We start from the raw sequence: 16,371 nt of genomic DNA, 5'->3' as shown, positions 1-16,371 counted from the left end.
TACATTGGTGTGTGTGTATGTTAGTCACTCAGTTGTATCCAACTCTTTGTGACCCCATGGACTCTAGCCCCCCAGGCTTCTCTGTCCTTGGAATTCTCCAGGCAAGAATACTGGAGTGAGTTGCCATTTCTTTCTCCAGGACTGGCAGGCAGATTCTTTACCACTGAGCCACCAGGGAAGCCCCTAGCACAAACGTTTTTTTCTGTTTTCTCTTCTAATCTTTATAAGGAAGCATACCAATATCTAGGAGTAGTATTAATGAATCAAAATGTAGAACCTGTGAATTTCCTATTTATATGTGTTCATTTTTAATCACTTAGATTCAAATAAATCAGTTTTACACAGCACTGAATGTTACTAAAGCTTTGGACAGTTTCTTTCTAAATTAATAAATATATAAATGATTGTATTACTGTTTTAGTTTTTATTTTTTAAAAATTATAAATGTCAAACTCTTCCTGAAATTTAATCACATGCTGTCTTAGATCACACGATCTATTCATTTGTTATTCATATGTTATTTCATTTGTTGGTTGGAGCCATCATAGGATTGTATAAGGCTTTATAACTAAGAATAGTCAAATTTTATAGAAAAAATTGAAGAACTCAAGAGAATATAATCATGACCAAAAAATAAAGGATGAAGGAAAGATGGGCCCCTAGGCAAATAAAATTGGGTCAGAGTTCAAGAGGTCAACCAGCTCATCCTTGTGACTGTACAGTAGCTTGATTCAGTCAGTCAGAAATGGGAAGAACACATATTTTCCTTAATTCCATGCTCCGAGCTGGAAAGCATCTCTCAGAAGGATTTATAATATGGCTAGTGGCAATTTTATTGTGATTCATTTATCCAAGTTTACATAGTTAAATGTCAAGAAAATAAAGACTTGACCCTCTAAGATGCAAGATCACCTCTTGTAACATAAACCCTTTTATTACATTACTTAGTTAGCATTGCCTTTGGCTGGCCTGTGGTGAGAGGAGTCACACTGGGCACACATAGTTAGCTTTCTGTCTTAGACTTATGGCTGAAGTAGGTAAGTCAATGGAGCTTTCAGTTCTGTGACAAGTTTGTGATTTTATTCTTTATGGACCATTTGGCCTGCTTCTTAACTGCTGATGTTTTCTAGAATTCAGTTCTTGGCTTTCTTACCTTTTTACTCCATACAAGCTCCCTAATCTCATTCACAATCATAATTTCAGATTCCTTCTGAATCCCTATGACTCCCAGATACTTTCAGGCTCTCCGAACAATGTACATAACTGCTTCTTGTCTGTTTGTCCTTCAGCAATCTATGAGCATTTGTGCTCAGTCATGTTTGACTCTTTGCAACCCCATGGACTGTAGCTTGCCAGGCTCCACTGTCCGTGGGATTTCTCAAGCAAGAATGCTGGAATGTATTGCCATTTCCTTCTCCAGGGGATCCTTCCAACCCAGGGAGAGAATCTGCATCTCTTGTCTTGGCAGGTGGATTCTTTTACCACTGAACCACCTGGGAAACCCTTAGCAATCCACAGGAATCCCTAAATCCCCAGGTCCAAGTCTTCTCATCATCCACCACCCTAAAACAAATCCTCCTATTCCTGAATTTCTGATTTCAGTGACTGGAGCCAGAAATGTGGGAGTCGTTCTAGAATCCATTCTATCACCCAGTAGGTTATCCAAACCTGTTGACTGTGCACCTTTAACATCTTTCAGACCCATCTACTTAAAGTCCCAGGCTATGCTTTAGTCTGGCCTCCTCATTTCTTACTTTGAGGACTTCTCTAGCATTGTCACTGTACTCAAAATACACTCAGCAATCTGAGCACATCTCTCTGCCTCCTCCACTATCTCACAGGTCCAAGTTCCCATTATCTATTACTTGGATCACTGAAATAATTGCCTGGCCAGTCTTTTTATCTCTGCCTTTGACTCTGCCAGTGTACTCCCAACTCAGTTACCTGTGTGATTTTTTAAAAGTCTAAGTCAGAGTATGTCACTCTTCTGCTAGCTATTTTATGTAGTGTAGGTACAGTGTTAGTCGCTCAGTCATATCCGACCCTATAGACTGTAGCCTACCAGGCTCCTCTGTCCATGGAATTCTCCAAGCAAGAATACTGGAGCAGGTAACCAGTCCCTTTTCCAGGGCCTCTCCCCGAACCAGGGATGAAACCCAAGTCTTCTGCATTGCAGGCGGATTCTTTATTATCTGAGTCACCAGGGAAGCCCATTTCATGTAGAACAGAAGTTAAAGTCTGATCTTTTTTCTTCTGCCAGTCTCCCCTTCCTCACTTTGCTTTAGTCACAGTGTGTCCTTGTGGTTTCTTGAACTTTTCCAAGCACATTCTTACTTTAAGGCATTTGTCCTTTTTGTTCTCTCTGTTCTCTTTTGTTCTTTCTTTGTCAAACTCTCTATTCCTAGTTATTTTCATAGCCTGAAAAGAAGCCTGGAACATAGTAGAGGTTTTATAAATATTTGCTGAATAAATGAATGAATTTACTTGTTGATTCCAGTGTTTCCTCCTGTCAAGTCAATAGAATGATCCTTCTAAAACACAGGTCTAATTCTCACATTCAATGGATTAAACATCTTCCATGACTCATTGCTCTTGTATTAATATCTAAGTGACTTAGTGTATTATATAAAGCCCATTAGAATCAACCTTATCTTACCTCTATGGCAGGTACTCCAAACTCAAATTTCCAACATTTCCATTCTCATTTGCACTTTCCTGTATTTTCACATAGTTGCACATTCTGTTCTAACTGAAATTTCCCACCCCCTCCATTTTGCAGTCTGCTAAGTCTCTGTAGTTTCCAGAGACTTCCTATTTCAACTCATCCATCCATCTATCCATTTAACTAACAGATACTTTTGGAGTACCTGCCATATGCCAGGAGCCATGTCAGGTACTCCCACAGCATCAGAGCCTCTTTCTACCACAGCACTCCAGTGACTCTGCTGCATTGCTCACTTTTCTAGCTCACTTACTAGTTTCCAAACTCCTTGAGGGCTTGGCTACATTTCTCATCTCTGTATTCCTAGCATTTAGTGTTGACACATGACAGGCAGTAATCAAAACTTAACCAGCACTGTACCTTTTTGGACAAATAACATCAAGTTCTGATTACAGATTCCAAATATACATTAACAATTCCTAAATGACTCATATTACCTGCCTATTATCAACTGATAGCTACAAATCAACAATTTCTGCTGGTGTGATGCGAGAATTGAGACTATTCTTAGGCATTTTGCATTATGTTTTGAAACATTTAATAATGTTTTCTCTATTTAGATTTTCAGAATCTAATACCTTCAGAATACCACCTTGCAGAGTTCAACACCTACATTATCATGATTTTGTGGTTAATTAATTAGAAAAAGTGCCAGGTGAGAAACTGCATACTATTCTGACAATGTATTGCCATTGCTGTTATTCTGCTCCCATTTTAGGCAGTACCAACAAATTAATATAGTTGTACACCATTATTAATGGTTTTTCATGGCAATTTAGCATCAAAATCTAAACAGAGAAGAATAACATTTCACTAATCATCTTATTTATGACTCACTGCCTTGTTTACAGACCTCTGGAAATTATATTTGAAGAGCTTCCCATAAACATCTGATCTCTTTAATAATTCCATTTGTAAATTATTTAGCATCTGCATCCTGCCGTTATGTAAGGACCATGTAGTTGTGCTGGATCATTAAAAATGCATTACTCTCGACCCCAGAATTCACCAATGGGATTTTATTATAAACACAATGAAATTTTGATTAGGGTTTTGAAAAAAGAGCTTGTCAAAGTAAATACTTGCTATCCATGTTGACATGTTATCACAGCACTGAAAAATAAGCAGCTTTTAAGAGAACAGTGATAATTAAAGTAAAAATTTATTGAATCAAAGGAAAAGAAATTGTTCGAAAACCCCATAGTAAAAACATAAAATTACTTGCAAGTTTAAAAAGTACTAGTAAGCTGAAAAGGAGAACGTATCCATTACCATCCAAAGGCATGGGATTCATTAAGTCACAATCAGATTGAAATCCTCAAAGTAATCTTTCTTTTTAATTCTGATAGAGTTCCATGAGCACTTAAAGAAATACAATGACACAGCCACTTCTGGGGCTCATTAAAAACTGACAGGCTGTTTTCCTTATGGGTAAAGCTAAAAGGCTTTGCCATTCCAAGACTGCTGGAAACTGTTTGTTCAGATGAGTCCCTTCACTAACAGAAATAGGAATATTTTGTGTTCTTTGTGAATTTCATTCACAAATCTGGAAGATGGTTGCTCCTTAATCTGCAAGAAGTTTATGCATAAATACCTTGAATTGCAGCACATATCCAGGCTTCAGAGTCAAATCTCGAGTTACTGCAAATCGGTCCCCATCTGATTTTCCAAACACCATGGCTGATGGCGTGGCAGAGCAGAAAGTTTCATTTTTAACCATTCCTTCATTAGCTAACATCAGCCACACACTCATTTGATTCATAGGGTAATCAAAAGCTGGTTTCTCATAAAAGTTCTAATAGAAACAATACAAACAACACAGAAAGGCAATTTGATAGCTCTGAAAAGAAGAAAGGAATTTTCAGTTTGTGACATGCTACTATTTGTATTACCATGTACTATTTGTGTTACATAAGAAAATAAACCATACTCTCAAACTGTTTTTTAAACTTCCATGAAGTTTTTCTCCTGATTATTTAACAACTGAAAATATTTTGCCACTATATATCTAATTATTTTATAAACAAACTAATAATCACGCTTAATGAATTGGCCAAACTTTCTAGTCTTTTCTTACATTTTTTAACATCTAAATAATCTGTGAAAGAATAGCATAGAGAGGTAAAAAAAAATTAGTGCAAACACATAAAACCAAACTACACGTTCAAGTGTCAAGCACTAAATCCTTGGAGGAGCCAGTAATCCCATCCTCTTTTACAATTCTATGTCATCCTGGAGTTCAGACATAATGAGAAATACCTGAGGTAAAGTTGGATTGACAACTGGGATGATCTGTTTTTGTTTCTCGGACAGAATGATGATGTCGTCAACTGCCCACTGGTCATAGTCCTCCCCTGAAAACACAGGCTGCCACCAGCGGAACCTGGTGCAGGGGGTCTTGGCAGCAGCTGGTAACTCAAGATAGACAAATCTGCATAAAAGCAAATCATTTAGTGCCAGGAAAGGAAAAACTCTGTTTTTCTTAGCAGCTGTTAAAATAATAGTGGTAGCAACAAGAGAAAGTTTAGTTTTGCTTGATCTCTTGGTATTTTTGAGAAATTTCTAAGTTTAGACACATTAGACAAGAGGTTTAAAGTTGTAAGCAAGTTTAGTCTTGGTACTGGCTTCTCCATTTGTTATCGTATCTTTTGGAGGCAGATATTTCAACCAAGTTTGATTAACTGAACAATGTCTTTTGACTACCACGGCAATGGTCATAACATTTCTAAAGAAATCCTTAGAAAAAACTGCTCCCTTGTATATTATTGCATTAAAATAGCATTAGTTTTTTCAAAACAGTTCTTACTTTATTGAGGGAAAATATAAATAACCAGTAAAAATGAAACATAAATCAGCCATATGTATCTACAAAACATAATCTACCACATGAGATTGGCCTCTGCTAACAGTTTGCTGTATATCATTCAAGCATGTATTCTTTTACACAGGTGAGACATATGTATAATTTTGTATTTTACAGTTTAAAAATTAACATTATATCATGAGCACATCCTCATGTCAGTAAACTTAGTTAAGATCATTTTACCATTTATATAATTTTTCATCACACAGATGTGCTACTATTTATCTCATCTTTCCTTATAAATAATTCTGTGATGAAAATCTATGCATATAGTTTTATGTACACCTGTTTATTTCTTTAGGGAAGATTCTTCAAAATGGAATTACCAGGCCAAATAAAGTGGTCACGTTTAAGGCTCTTGATTTTTCCAAAATTCCTTCCTGGAATAATGGCATGCAGGATGACATGAGAACACCTGTCTTGCTGCTCCATGTGGAAAGATTATTTTGTATTATTAAAAAATGACCATCTGACTGTTGAAAAATGGTATCATTTTTATTGCAAGAGAGGTTGGATATTAATTGTATTTTATTAAACATAGGTCTTTCTTGTTTTGTAACATCTACTCATTCCTTTTACCTATTTTTCTACTGGATCTTAGTGTTTTTCTTGATAATTTGTATGAGCTCTTTACAGGAACACTGATCTTCTATTTCTCATACTTGTTGCAAATATTTTCTCAGTATATTAATTTTTTTTTCTATGTCCTTCAAAATGGATGTGTTACATGCGTGTTAATTCTTCTACTGAATTTATGTATAGAAAGTTTAGGTCTTTTCCCAAGATCAGATAGTAATCTAAATGTTTAAATTTTTAAAGAGTCTTTAACATTATCATCTGAGATGTTAGATGACAATCTATATAGATATTTCCCCCCAAGAGCCTACCCACTTTTTCTAACACCATTTGATTGAATGACCATTTCTTGATCATTGATAATTGATGTGTTTTTTTTTCATATATAAGTTTGTATGTATATCTGAGTTAATTTCTGGGTCATTTGACTTGATTGTTCTATCTATGCACTGGTATCATTCCACTTTAATTATGTAGGTTATACAATATATTATAATATCGTGTAGGGTATCCCTCTTATTGAACCAAAAGTTTAAACTATTTTTGTCAGTTTATATTTCTAGACATAAAGTTACAAAAAAAAATCACTAAGACTTTGGTTGTAATAGTATAAAATATAAATTAAGAGGTATCTTCATAATGTTCAGTTTTCCTATCCAAGGATGCTATATTATTTTCCATTTATTTGTTTACTTTTATATATTTGAAAGAAGTTTTGAGGTTTTATTAAAATTTTCTTTACAGAGATTCTCAGTATTGTTAAACTTATTCCTTATATTTATTTATGTATTTTCCATCATGGGGTCTTCTGATAGCTTCAAACTCAGAATCTCTTAACCATTTTAGTGTCATAGAACTCTTTGAAAATGTGGTGAGATAGTTAGGACCTAAAGAAAAATTCCCTTAAATAAAAATGGAATATATCTGAAATTTAAGAAAGCTATTGAATTTTTGTTTGTCTGTATAGTAATCTTCTTACTTTACTGAATTCTCAGTAATTTCCAGATTCCAGATTCTATTCCTTAGAAAAAAATACTTTGAATAGTTCCAAACTGTTTAAATCAGCTAGCCCCATTATCAATTCCCTTTCTACGGTATAGGGGGAACTTCACCAAGCTCCATCTCCCATCTACCATCCCTGACTCTCTCCCTGGATGTTATTATTTTCGTTAGACCCAGTTGGTGTTCTCTGGTTTCTGCTTCTCCTCTGTGTGCCTTAGAAGTGATGCTTTTGGTTGGTCTCTCTCCATATCTAATTGTGTTACATCATGGAGAGTTCTCTCTCCTTGAAATGACTCAATGTTTTAAACAACAGCAACATCACCCTTACCCTTCCTGAAACCACTGGAAGGCAATCAGAGCTGGTTACCTGGGTTTGCTGAAGTCTGAGAAGTACATTTCTGCCAGCAGGTGCCACTGGATGCCCCCATTGTTGCTGTACTGGAGGAGGACACCCTCCTCTCTGCTGTCAGGCTTGTTGCACGCAGGACTCTCTCCACCGATCTGAATGTAGAACTGGACAAAGTCCACCCAGGAAGTATCCAGATCCCAGCTCACCAACTGTCTTTTCCCAGCCTTTCCAAAGAACAGAGAAATCACAGATCCAATTATCTGGGAGCAATTTGTTGTTTCAGTTTCAAATTTGTATGAGCATCCTGGCTCTATGTGAAGTTGATCATGTTCTCCTTTATTGTTGAGAGGAGCAAGTTATGTTATTTAACTGTTCCTGGATACATTCTATTAGTATCCAGGACTTGATTATGAGACCCCTGAGAATGGCTAATTACACCAAAGAGTATTCAAAAGTCTTTAATAACAAAGCAAAACTCATTTTAATTGAAACACTTCCAGTATTCCCTTTGTAAATCTCCTCCAGGCGGAGTCATGGAGCAGAAAGATCATATACATACTTTGAAATCAGTTGGAGCTGGGTTTGAACCTCAGCCCATGATTCATGCTGTTCTCTAGCTGTGTGACCTTTCTGAGAGTTTATATTCCTCAGAAGTACAATATGGGTACTAATACCTTCCACATAGGGTGTTGTGACAAGTAGATGAAATAACATGCTACATAACTTGCCTAGCACATGGCATGCTTTCTTGAGGAAATAGTCTCTGCATACACATGCCTTGACCCTACTCCTACCTGGGAACTGACATGAAACAGGTAAGACAGAAACTTCTGAACAGAGAGTACTGAAGTCTCATGGGCTCCCAGTCAGTCAGCCTGTCTGTCTCTCTTGGAAACAGAGAAGGTGGGAGGGATTACTAAATAAGTTTTTGCACCCACTAAATTTTCTCTTTGTGTCTTAAAAATGTTAAAAAACTTCTTCAAATCCGGTAACTTGCTTCCTTTGTTTAGTGTCACAGGAAGTGCCCCTGCCTGTCACAGTTCTATTGCAAGGTAGTAGACACAAATTGACAAGCTTATCATCATTTGTCTGTAAATGGTTTCATGCTAACAGGATTGAAAAAAAGTTTGCTGATAAGATTCTTTCACCCAAATCAAATCTGCCAAAGCTAATCCATGGCTTGCACTGATTGGTCCTGGAGAGTTTTCAGAAGTTCAATTAAGCTGGGAAGAAAATCTGAGATAGGATACACAGTATAGAGCAAAGCATCCCTCACACTTATAATTTAAACTCTACTCTAATCCACTAAGTTAATTAAGAAAGGGTTTCAGTTATTAGAAGTCACAGGGGGAATACTTGGTGATAATTATGGGAGTACACAGTTACCGATAAATCTAAAGCCAACTATGAGATCCCAAAATAGACAAGGGTGCCAGCAAAAAGAAATTAAGGTTAATCCTGAGACAGGAACTCGTCTTCTGGAACTCTCAATTTTATGTACATATTAGAAGAAATCTTAAAAGTAATATGCATTTTCAGCGTATTAGATGTGCCTTTCATTTTTCTTCCTATTGACTTGACATATTGTTAAGTATGAAACATCTCAGAGATTAGTATAATCTCACCTAGAATTTTCATGCCTTAGGATCAGTACAGGAAAAATGATTTTGAGAAGAATCTAGCTGGTTAATTCCCACCCAGCAAAGTTCTATGAAAACCCTGGCATGTGGAAATGAGCCAGAAGGATAAAGATCTAAGGTGAGGAGAAGTATAAAAATCCAGCTATCATAATTAGATGGTTGGAATGATTGCCTATTGCAAAATTCACAGAATAGTGTTGTTTTTCCAGGAGACTATAGTATTGCTCTATAATGGTTCTGAAAGTATTTTGTGGGATTTTTGTAAATGGTGAAAAATATCATATAAATGCTTGGTGTGGCACTGAAGATGTTTTTTCTAGAGTAGCACAATCAATTTCTTTCATTCAGTGACGTGAAATGATGAACACTGTTTTAAAGGGGGTAAAAAAGAAAAAAGAAATGGCTCATGGCAAACCATTTTGTCAGAATTTAGAATCTGATGTAACACACAGTTTGTAGTTTTTTCCCTATCATTCTATGATCAATGTATTTATGTGTATGTGTAGATATGTGTGACCTATATTTTGGTCACCTGATGCAAAGAGCCGACTCTTTTGAAAAGACCCTGATGCTGGGAAAGATTGAAGGCAGAAGAGGGCATCAGAGGATGAGATGGCTGGATGGCATCACAGATGCAATGGACAAGAACTTGGGCAAACTCCGGGAGATGGGGAGGGACAGGGAGGCCTGGTGTGCTGCAGTCCATGGGGTCACGAAGAGTCAAGACACGACTAGGTGACTGAACAACAACAAGGAGCATTTATATCTATCTATCTATCTATGTATACATAGGCATGTAATGTGAGAGTATGTGTGTTCAGATAATAGATTAAGGATTTTCTCATTGCTGGAGAGTGGAAAATATGTCCAATATTCCCTGACATTCTAGGTTAAAATGTCTTTAGGGTTTACATAATATAATACAAAATTTAAAGGCAATGTCTTTAAAATCTTGAGCCTTTATAATAAAACCTCTAAAACACTTTACAAAACTTTATGTTTTGTCTTCCATTAAAGTTGTCTTTTCAGATGTTCAAGCTCGATTTAGAAAAGGCAGAGGAACCAGAGATTAAATTGTCAGCATCCACTGGATCACTGAAAAAACAAGAGAGTTCCAGAAAAACATCTACATCTGCTTTATTGACTATGCAAAAGCCTTTGACTGTGTGGATAACAATAAACTGTGGAAAATTCGAAAAGAGATGGGAATACCAGACCACCTTATCCAGCTCCTGAGAAATCTGTATGCAGGTCAAGAAGCAACAGCTAGAACTGGGTATGGAACAACAAACTGGTTCCAAATTGGGAAAGGAGTACATCAAGGCTGTATATTGTCACCCTGCTTATTTAACATATGCAGAGTACATCATGAGAAATGCTGGGCTGGAGGAAGCACAAGCTAGAATCAAGATTGTCGGGAGAAATATCAATAACCTCAGATACGCAGATGACATCACCCTTATGGCAGAAAGTGAAGAAGAACTAAAGAGCCTCTTGATAAAAGTGAAAGAAGAGAGTGAAAAAGTTGGCTTAAAACTCAACATTCAAAAAACGAAGATCATGGCATCTAGTCCAATCACTTCATGGCAACTAGATGGGGAAACAAAAGGAAACAGTGACAGACTTTATTTTCTTGGGCTCCAAAATCACTGCAGATGGTGACTGCAGCCATGAAATTACAAGACGCTTACTCCTTGAAAGGAAAGTTATGACCAACCTAGACAGCATATTAAAAAGCACAGACATTACTTTGCCAACAAATGTCTGTCTAGTGTTTTGAGGAGTCATGTATGGATGTATGGTTTTTTGGATGTGAGAGTTGGACTATAAAGAAAGCTGAGTGCCAAAGAATTGATGCTTTTTTTTTTTTTTTAGAATTGATGCTTTTGAACTGTGGTGCTGAAGGAGACTCTTGTGAGTCCCTTGGACAGACAGGAGATCCAACCAGTCAATCCTAAAGGAAATCAACCCTGAATATTCATTGGAAGGACTGATGCTGAAGCTGAAGCTCCAATACTTCAGCCATCTGATACGAAGAACTGACTCATTTGAAAAGACTCTGATGCTGGGAAAGATTGAAGGCAGGAGGAGAAGGGGAGAACAGAGGATGAGATGGTTGGATGGCATCACTGACTTGATGGACATGAGTTTGAGCAAGCTCTGGGAGTTGGTGAAGGGCAGGGAAGTCTGGCGTGCTGCAGTCCATGGGGTCGCAAAGAGTCGGACATGACTGAGTGACTGAACTGAACTGAAAGTCATCTTTAATCAAAAAGCCAGCAGAAAAATAATTCTACTATATTTATTTGAAGATAACATTTCTTTAGAACTTCCTGTTGTTTTCCACTTTTCTTTCCAATTCATTCATTACTTTCTTCAAATAATTATTGATTGCCAATTATACCAAGCTCAACACCACGTGTTGTAAAAACAAACTAGAAAGGAGAGTTCGCAGACATAAGCAGGGAGAGTAATAACAACTTAGAGCTACAGATCAAGTTCTATTCCTTGTTAAATCCCACTTGGTCATCTGATCAGTTATCAAGGTTCAATCTATTCAGTCTCAAGGGTATTTATGGATATGTAAATATCTAATGCAAGGCAAGCATTTTTGAGTAGAGCATCTTATCTAGAAGTTTGGCTCAGTCAGTAATTCTGCATTTTGCTGGGTACTGTGAGAATAAAAATATGATCTATATATGTAGGAAACATTGACAATGAGAAAGGCAGTCAAATAAAGGAGAGATCAGGGTCATCTGCCATAGTCCTAGAAACCCCCATGGAAGTGAAACCAAGCAGGACTCTGTGGGGCTCCTGGGTACAAAAGCCTGTGCTTTTGTTCATGTGCCCTGTTCCTTGTTCGTAGGGAACAGAGTCCAGCCTTCATGACCTTCTGTGAATCCCAATGAGCAGATTCAAACAGTTGCTAGTCATGGAAGGGAGAGGATACAGAGACAAAGGAGGAACAATAAACAATAGTGCAACCTTGTGGCAGAGTCCTCCTTTTGCCTAAAGGGAAACACATAACAATATCTTTGCATTCTTGATAGAACTAAAACCCCCACCAAGTGGAAGATATCCACATTCTTCATTCCAGAGAAGACCACTGAGGCCAGATTAAAGGAACTAGAGAAGCATCAAGAAACTACCCGAGACCAGGATAAAGGAGTGCAGGCTCTACACACACATTTTCCCATGGAGTTGCTTATAGGGCTCTGTGGCCATGACCACTCTCACAATGATTGCTGACCTGAAAATAGAATCTCCTCTTAAGAAGAGAGTTTTGTGGGCATTTGAGTTTCCAGTTCCAGGTATCTCTGTGGCCAGTTTCATCTAAGCCCTCCCTGTTTTGATTACAAGAACTAAATTTCCTTCTTTTTCGCTTAAGCTAGTTTCTCTCACTTAGAATTCAAAACAGGTCCGACTGATTCAAGAGAAAAAAGTATATCTATGATCCTTAGATATCTTGACAAAAATTTACAGAGAAAGTTGGTGTGGGAGGAAGAGATTGATTTTATTTTTGAAATGCTTATTTTATTAGTGGCAGGGCATGCCTATGGAAATATTCAATAAACCAATTTGAAATTCATTCTCATAAAATGTAATTATGATAGCTAACACTTATAATGGTAATTCTATGTGCCCAACACTATCCTTTATTCTTTACCTGCATTAACTCACTCCCAACATCCTACTTCAAAGTGGGATGAGACACAGAAAGATGTTATAACTCTGCAAGGTGAACCAATACATGAGTTTTGGAGCCCAGGTACAAAGCCAGGTAGCTTGACTCCAGACATCATCTTTAATTAAGAGGAAGAAATATTAATATGTAACCCTTATATGTTTAAAATATCTGTGTGTGAACACACATGTTTACTGGGCTGTTTGGATACATACTGGTTAAGGATTCATGTGTGTTAGTTGCTCAGTTGCATCTGATTCTTTGCGACCCCATGGGCAGTAGCCCACCAGGCTCCTCTGTCCATGGAATTTTCTAGGCAAGAATACTGGAGTGAGCAGCTGTTCCCTTCTTCAGGGGATCTTCCTGACCCAGGGATCAAACCCAGATTTCTCACATTGCAGGCAGATTCTTTACCATCTGAGCCACCAAGGAAGCCCAGGGATTCATCATCTTGTTTTAGAACTGATGGTATCAGAGATACAATGTTTCCATTTCTGCAGGATTAGCCTGTGTATCCAGATCTATAGAATGTGTATTGGTCACTTATTGAGTATCATCTCTAAGAACAATGACCAGGGAACCTTCAGTGTCAATAGATAAGAATATCATTAAATAAAATCCATCCCTGATTTTCTGTCATTCTCTATCTTGTTTACTTGCTGATTCTTTGTTCTGCACCTGTATCAAAACAAAAGCTGTATCTATTTTTATATTTGCATAAATTAACGTGTTTTGGATTTCTGCCCCAACAGGTTCTGCAACATATCAGCCCTATGATATATCACCCACCTTTACGTACTTGCTATATGATGTGGAATGAGACATTTCCCATTGTCCTAGAACTGGTGGCTATAGTCCTTGCTGGGAAGAAGGGGCACTAGTCACTCCACATTCTAAAGAGAGCTGCTAATAATTACGGTTGCGCATACTGCTCAGGTTGCAGTCCTTTTGAAGACCATATGAAGAGAGGAGCTGGAGGAGAGAGGAAGAAAAGAATGGCCTTCCTAGACTGTAGCAAGGGAGGGGAGGGAGGTAGTTCTCTCAACCCCATCCCTCACCAAGCAATGTGTGTTAGGATTGTTCCAAGAGAATCAGACTTAGGGATTCTGGCTGGCATCTCAGTCTCTAGTTGGTTTATACTGATCTGTCTGCTTCCACTGGGGAAGCTGAAGCCTGCAAGATAAACTTCTACTTGGAGTCTCTGTTATGGACTTCATGTTAAGATGTTCCCAAATTCACATGCTGGAAGACTAACCCTTAAAGGGATGGTATTAGGAGGTGGGGCCTTCAGCAGGTAATTAAGTTATGAAGGTGGAGTCCTCATGACGGAATTAGTGCCCCTATAAGAAGAGACACAAGAGAGTCTGCTTTTTCTCTCTGCTCTCTCTTGGGGATTCCCAGGTGGTGCTAGTGATAAAAGTACCTGCCAGCCAATGCTGGAGATGTAAGAGATGCAGGTTCAATCCCTGGGTCAGGAAGGTCCCCTGGAGGAGGGCATGGCAATCCACGCCAGTATTCTTGCCTGGAGAATCCCATGGACAGAGAAGCCTGCTAGGCTCCAGGTCACAGGGTTGCAAAGAGTTGGACACAACTGAAGCGACTTAGCATGCATGCTCTCTCTTGCCCCCTGTGAGAATGCAATGCAAAGATGACCATTCTACAAGTGTGGAAGTAGGCCTTCATTAGACACTGAATCTGTTGGTGCCTTGATCTTAGACTTTCTAGCTTTCACAACTGTGAGAAGAAAATGTTTGCTGTTTCAGTCCCCTACTCTATGGTATTTTATCATAGTAGCCCAAGTTGACTAGGAAGGTCCCACATCAGCAGACACCACAAGCAGCCACCAAACTGAGTGGAAATAGGAACTGAGATGTTTGCTATTGATGGACAGCTGGTTACTTCCCCAGGAACAGCTCTGCACACCTCCACCCTCATCATTACCCCTCATTCCTTCAACCATATTCTTGGGATTAATGGCAATCTATTAAAAGTTTAATAAACTTAATAATCCAAGTTTAATAAATACTTCTAGAAGTACTTTCTATGTGTTAGGTACTGTTCTATGTGATTTACAAGTACTAACTCATTTAACCTGCATAATAATGCTAATGATATATATATATATATATATATATACACACACACACACACACACATATATATAACACCAATGAGGAAGCCAAGCCACAGACAGATTAAGGAATTTGTTCAAAGTCACACAGCTAGTAAGTGGCAGAATCAGATTGAAACAGGCAGTCTGGCTACAGAGTCGCTATTGTTAACTTCTAAGCTCCACCACCACTCACATCCTTATCCCCAGACCCACATGCTCACACACCCTTCAAAGGCTGGGATGAGAAGGGGCCAAGACCCTGCCCCACTCAAAGCCCCTCAAGACACAAGCATGGCTGGTACTAGAGGAAAGGAAAGCAATGAGCTTTAAATCAGGTACAAGAGGGGCAGGAATTTTAGATCGGCCTACCTGGATTTGTAGTAAGCTAAGACAAGCATAAAACTATAAAAGAGTTTCTCAAATGGAGTTAAGGCACAGGAATTTGGCAAAGTCCAATCAAGAGCTGAAGAAAAAAAAGAGAAGAGATAGGCTAACCCACTCCAGTATTCTTGGGTTTCCCTTGTGGCTCAGCTGGTAAAGAATGCTCATTGTGGGTTCGATCCTTGGGTTGGCAAGATCCCCTGGAGAAGGGAAAGGCCACCCACTCCAGTATTCTGGCCTGGAGAATTCCATGGACTGTATAGTCCTTGGGGCTGCAAAGAGTTGAACACAACTGAGCAACCTTCAGTTTCGATCAAAAGCAGACAAGGTGGGAAAAGATAAAACTGCGTCACATTTGTATCTTCTGAGTTCAGACTGCTTCATAACATCAGTCACATATTGAAATAGCCACTGCCCTGATCATTTACTCCTGGCTCTCACTCATACCTTACTGAAATACAGAGATGATCCGGAAGAGATGACACCACACCCTTCTTCGGGTTTTACAATTTGTCCCCCAATAACTTCTTGCCAGTCAGACTCCCAAGCACTCGGGTTCTCAAAGTCCGACATGATCGTGGAAGGAAGGGCAGCTTCTGGGCGGCACTCGGTGCCCTGGTATCCCTGGTCACACCTATGAGAGAGGAGGGCTGAGTGAACAAGTGATAGACTCGTATGTGACTGCCACAGCCATCTGACCCTCAACATTCCCTATGTCTCAGTTTTGCTCAGGTATTAGCATCTGCACTAGACTTTTCACTACACTGTTAGTCTTTGTACATGGTGGTAGGTAACAACCTTCAGTTTTTCACATGGGGAAAAAGGGACAGCATCCATTTTTAAAAGAAAGTGCTATAATGGTAGAAATGAGGATAATGAAGAAAGATATGGGCGTATATGCACATGTATGGTTGGGCAGAGGGGAACGATTGTGAAATTTTCCTGTAGGCATAAAAGGTCACATGTAAATGTTTTTCTGCTCACCCAATAGTTAACTGTGGCCATGTTTCACAGTTCCTCCTTCTGATTAAATTATGTCTTTT

General features: G+C 38.5%; 1 protein-coding gene across 3 annotated transcripts in view; it reads right to left on the bottom strand.

Moving 5' to 3' along the window:
- Positions 1–16,371, bottom strand: part of RELN (reelin) — a 534,275-nt gene that overhangs the window by 112,445 nt on the left and 405,459 nt on the right. For all 3 annotated transcript variants that reach the window (XM_070469617.1, XM_070469611.1, XM_070469614.1), the window contains exons 24-27: positions 15,776–15,962; positions 7,531–7,736; positions 4,982–5,153; positions 4,317–4,517 (exon numbers count right to left, since the gene is read on the bottom strand). In XM_070469617.1, coding sequence (XP_070325718.1) covers positions 4,317–4,517; positions 4,982–5,153; positions 7,531–7,736; positions 15,776–15,962 — 766 coding nt within the window. The remainder of the gene's footprint in view (positions 1–4,316; positions 4,518–4,981; positions 5,154–7,530; positions 7,737–15,775; positions 15,963–16,371) is intronic.

This window comes from Odocoileus virginianus, chromosome 1 (assembly GCF_023699985.2).
Source record: "Odocoileus virginianus isolate 20LAN1187 ecotype Illinois chromosome 1, Ovbor_1.2, whole genome shotgun sequence".
NCBI lineage: Eukaryota > Metazoa > Chordata > Mammalia > Artiodactyla > Cervidae > Odocoileus > Odocoileus virginianus.
This window is presented reverse-complemented; position numbering and strand designations above follow the sequence as displayed.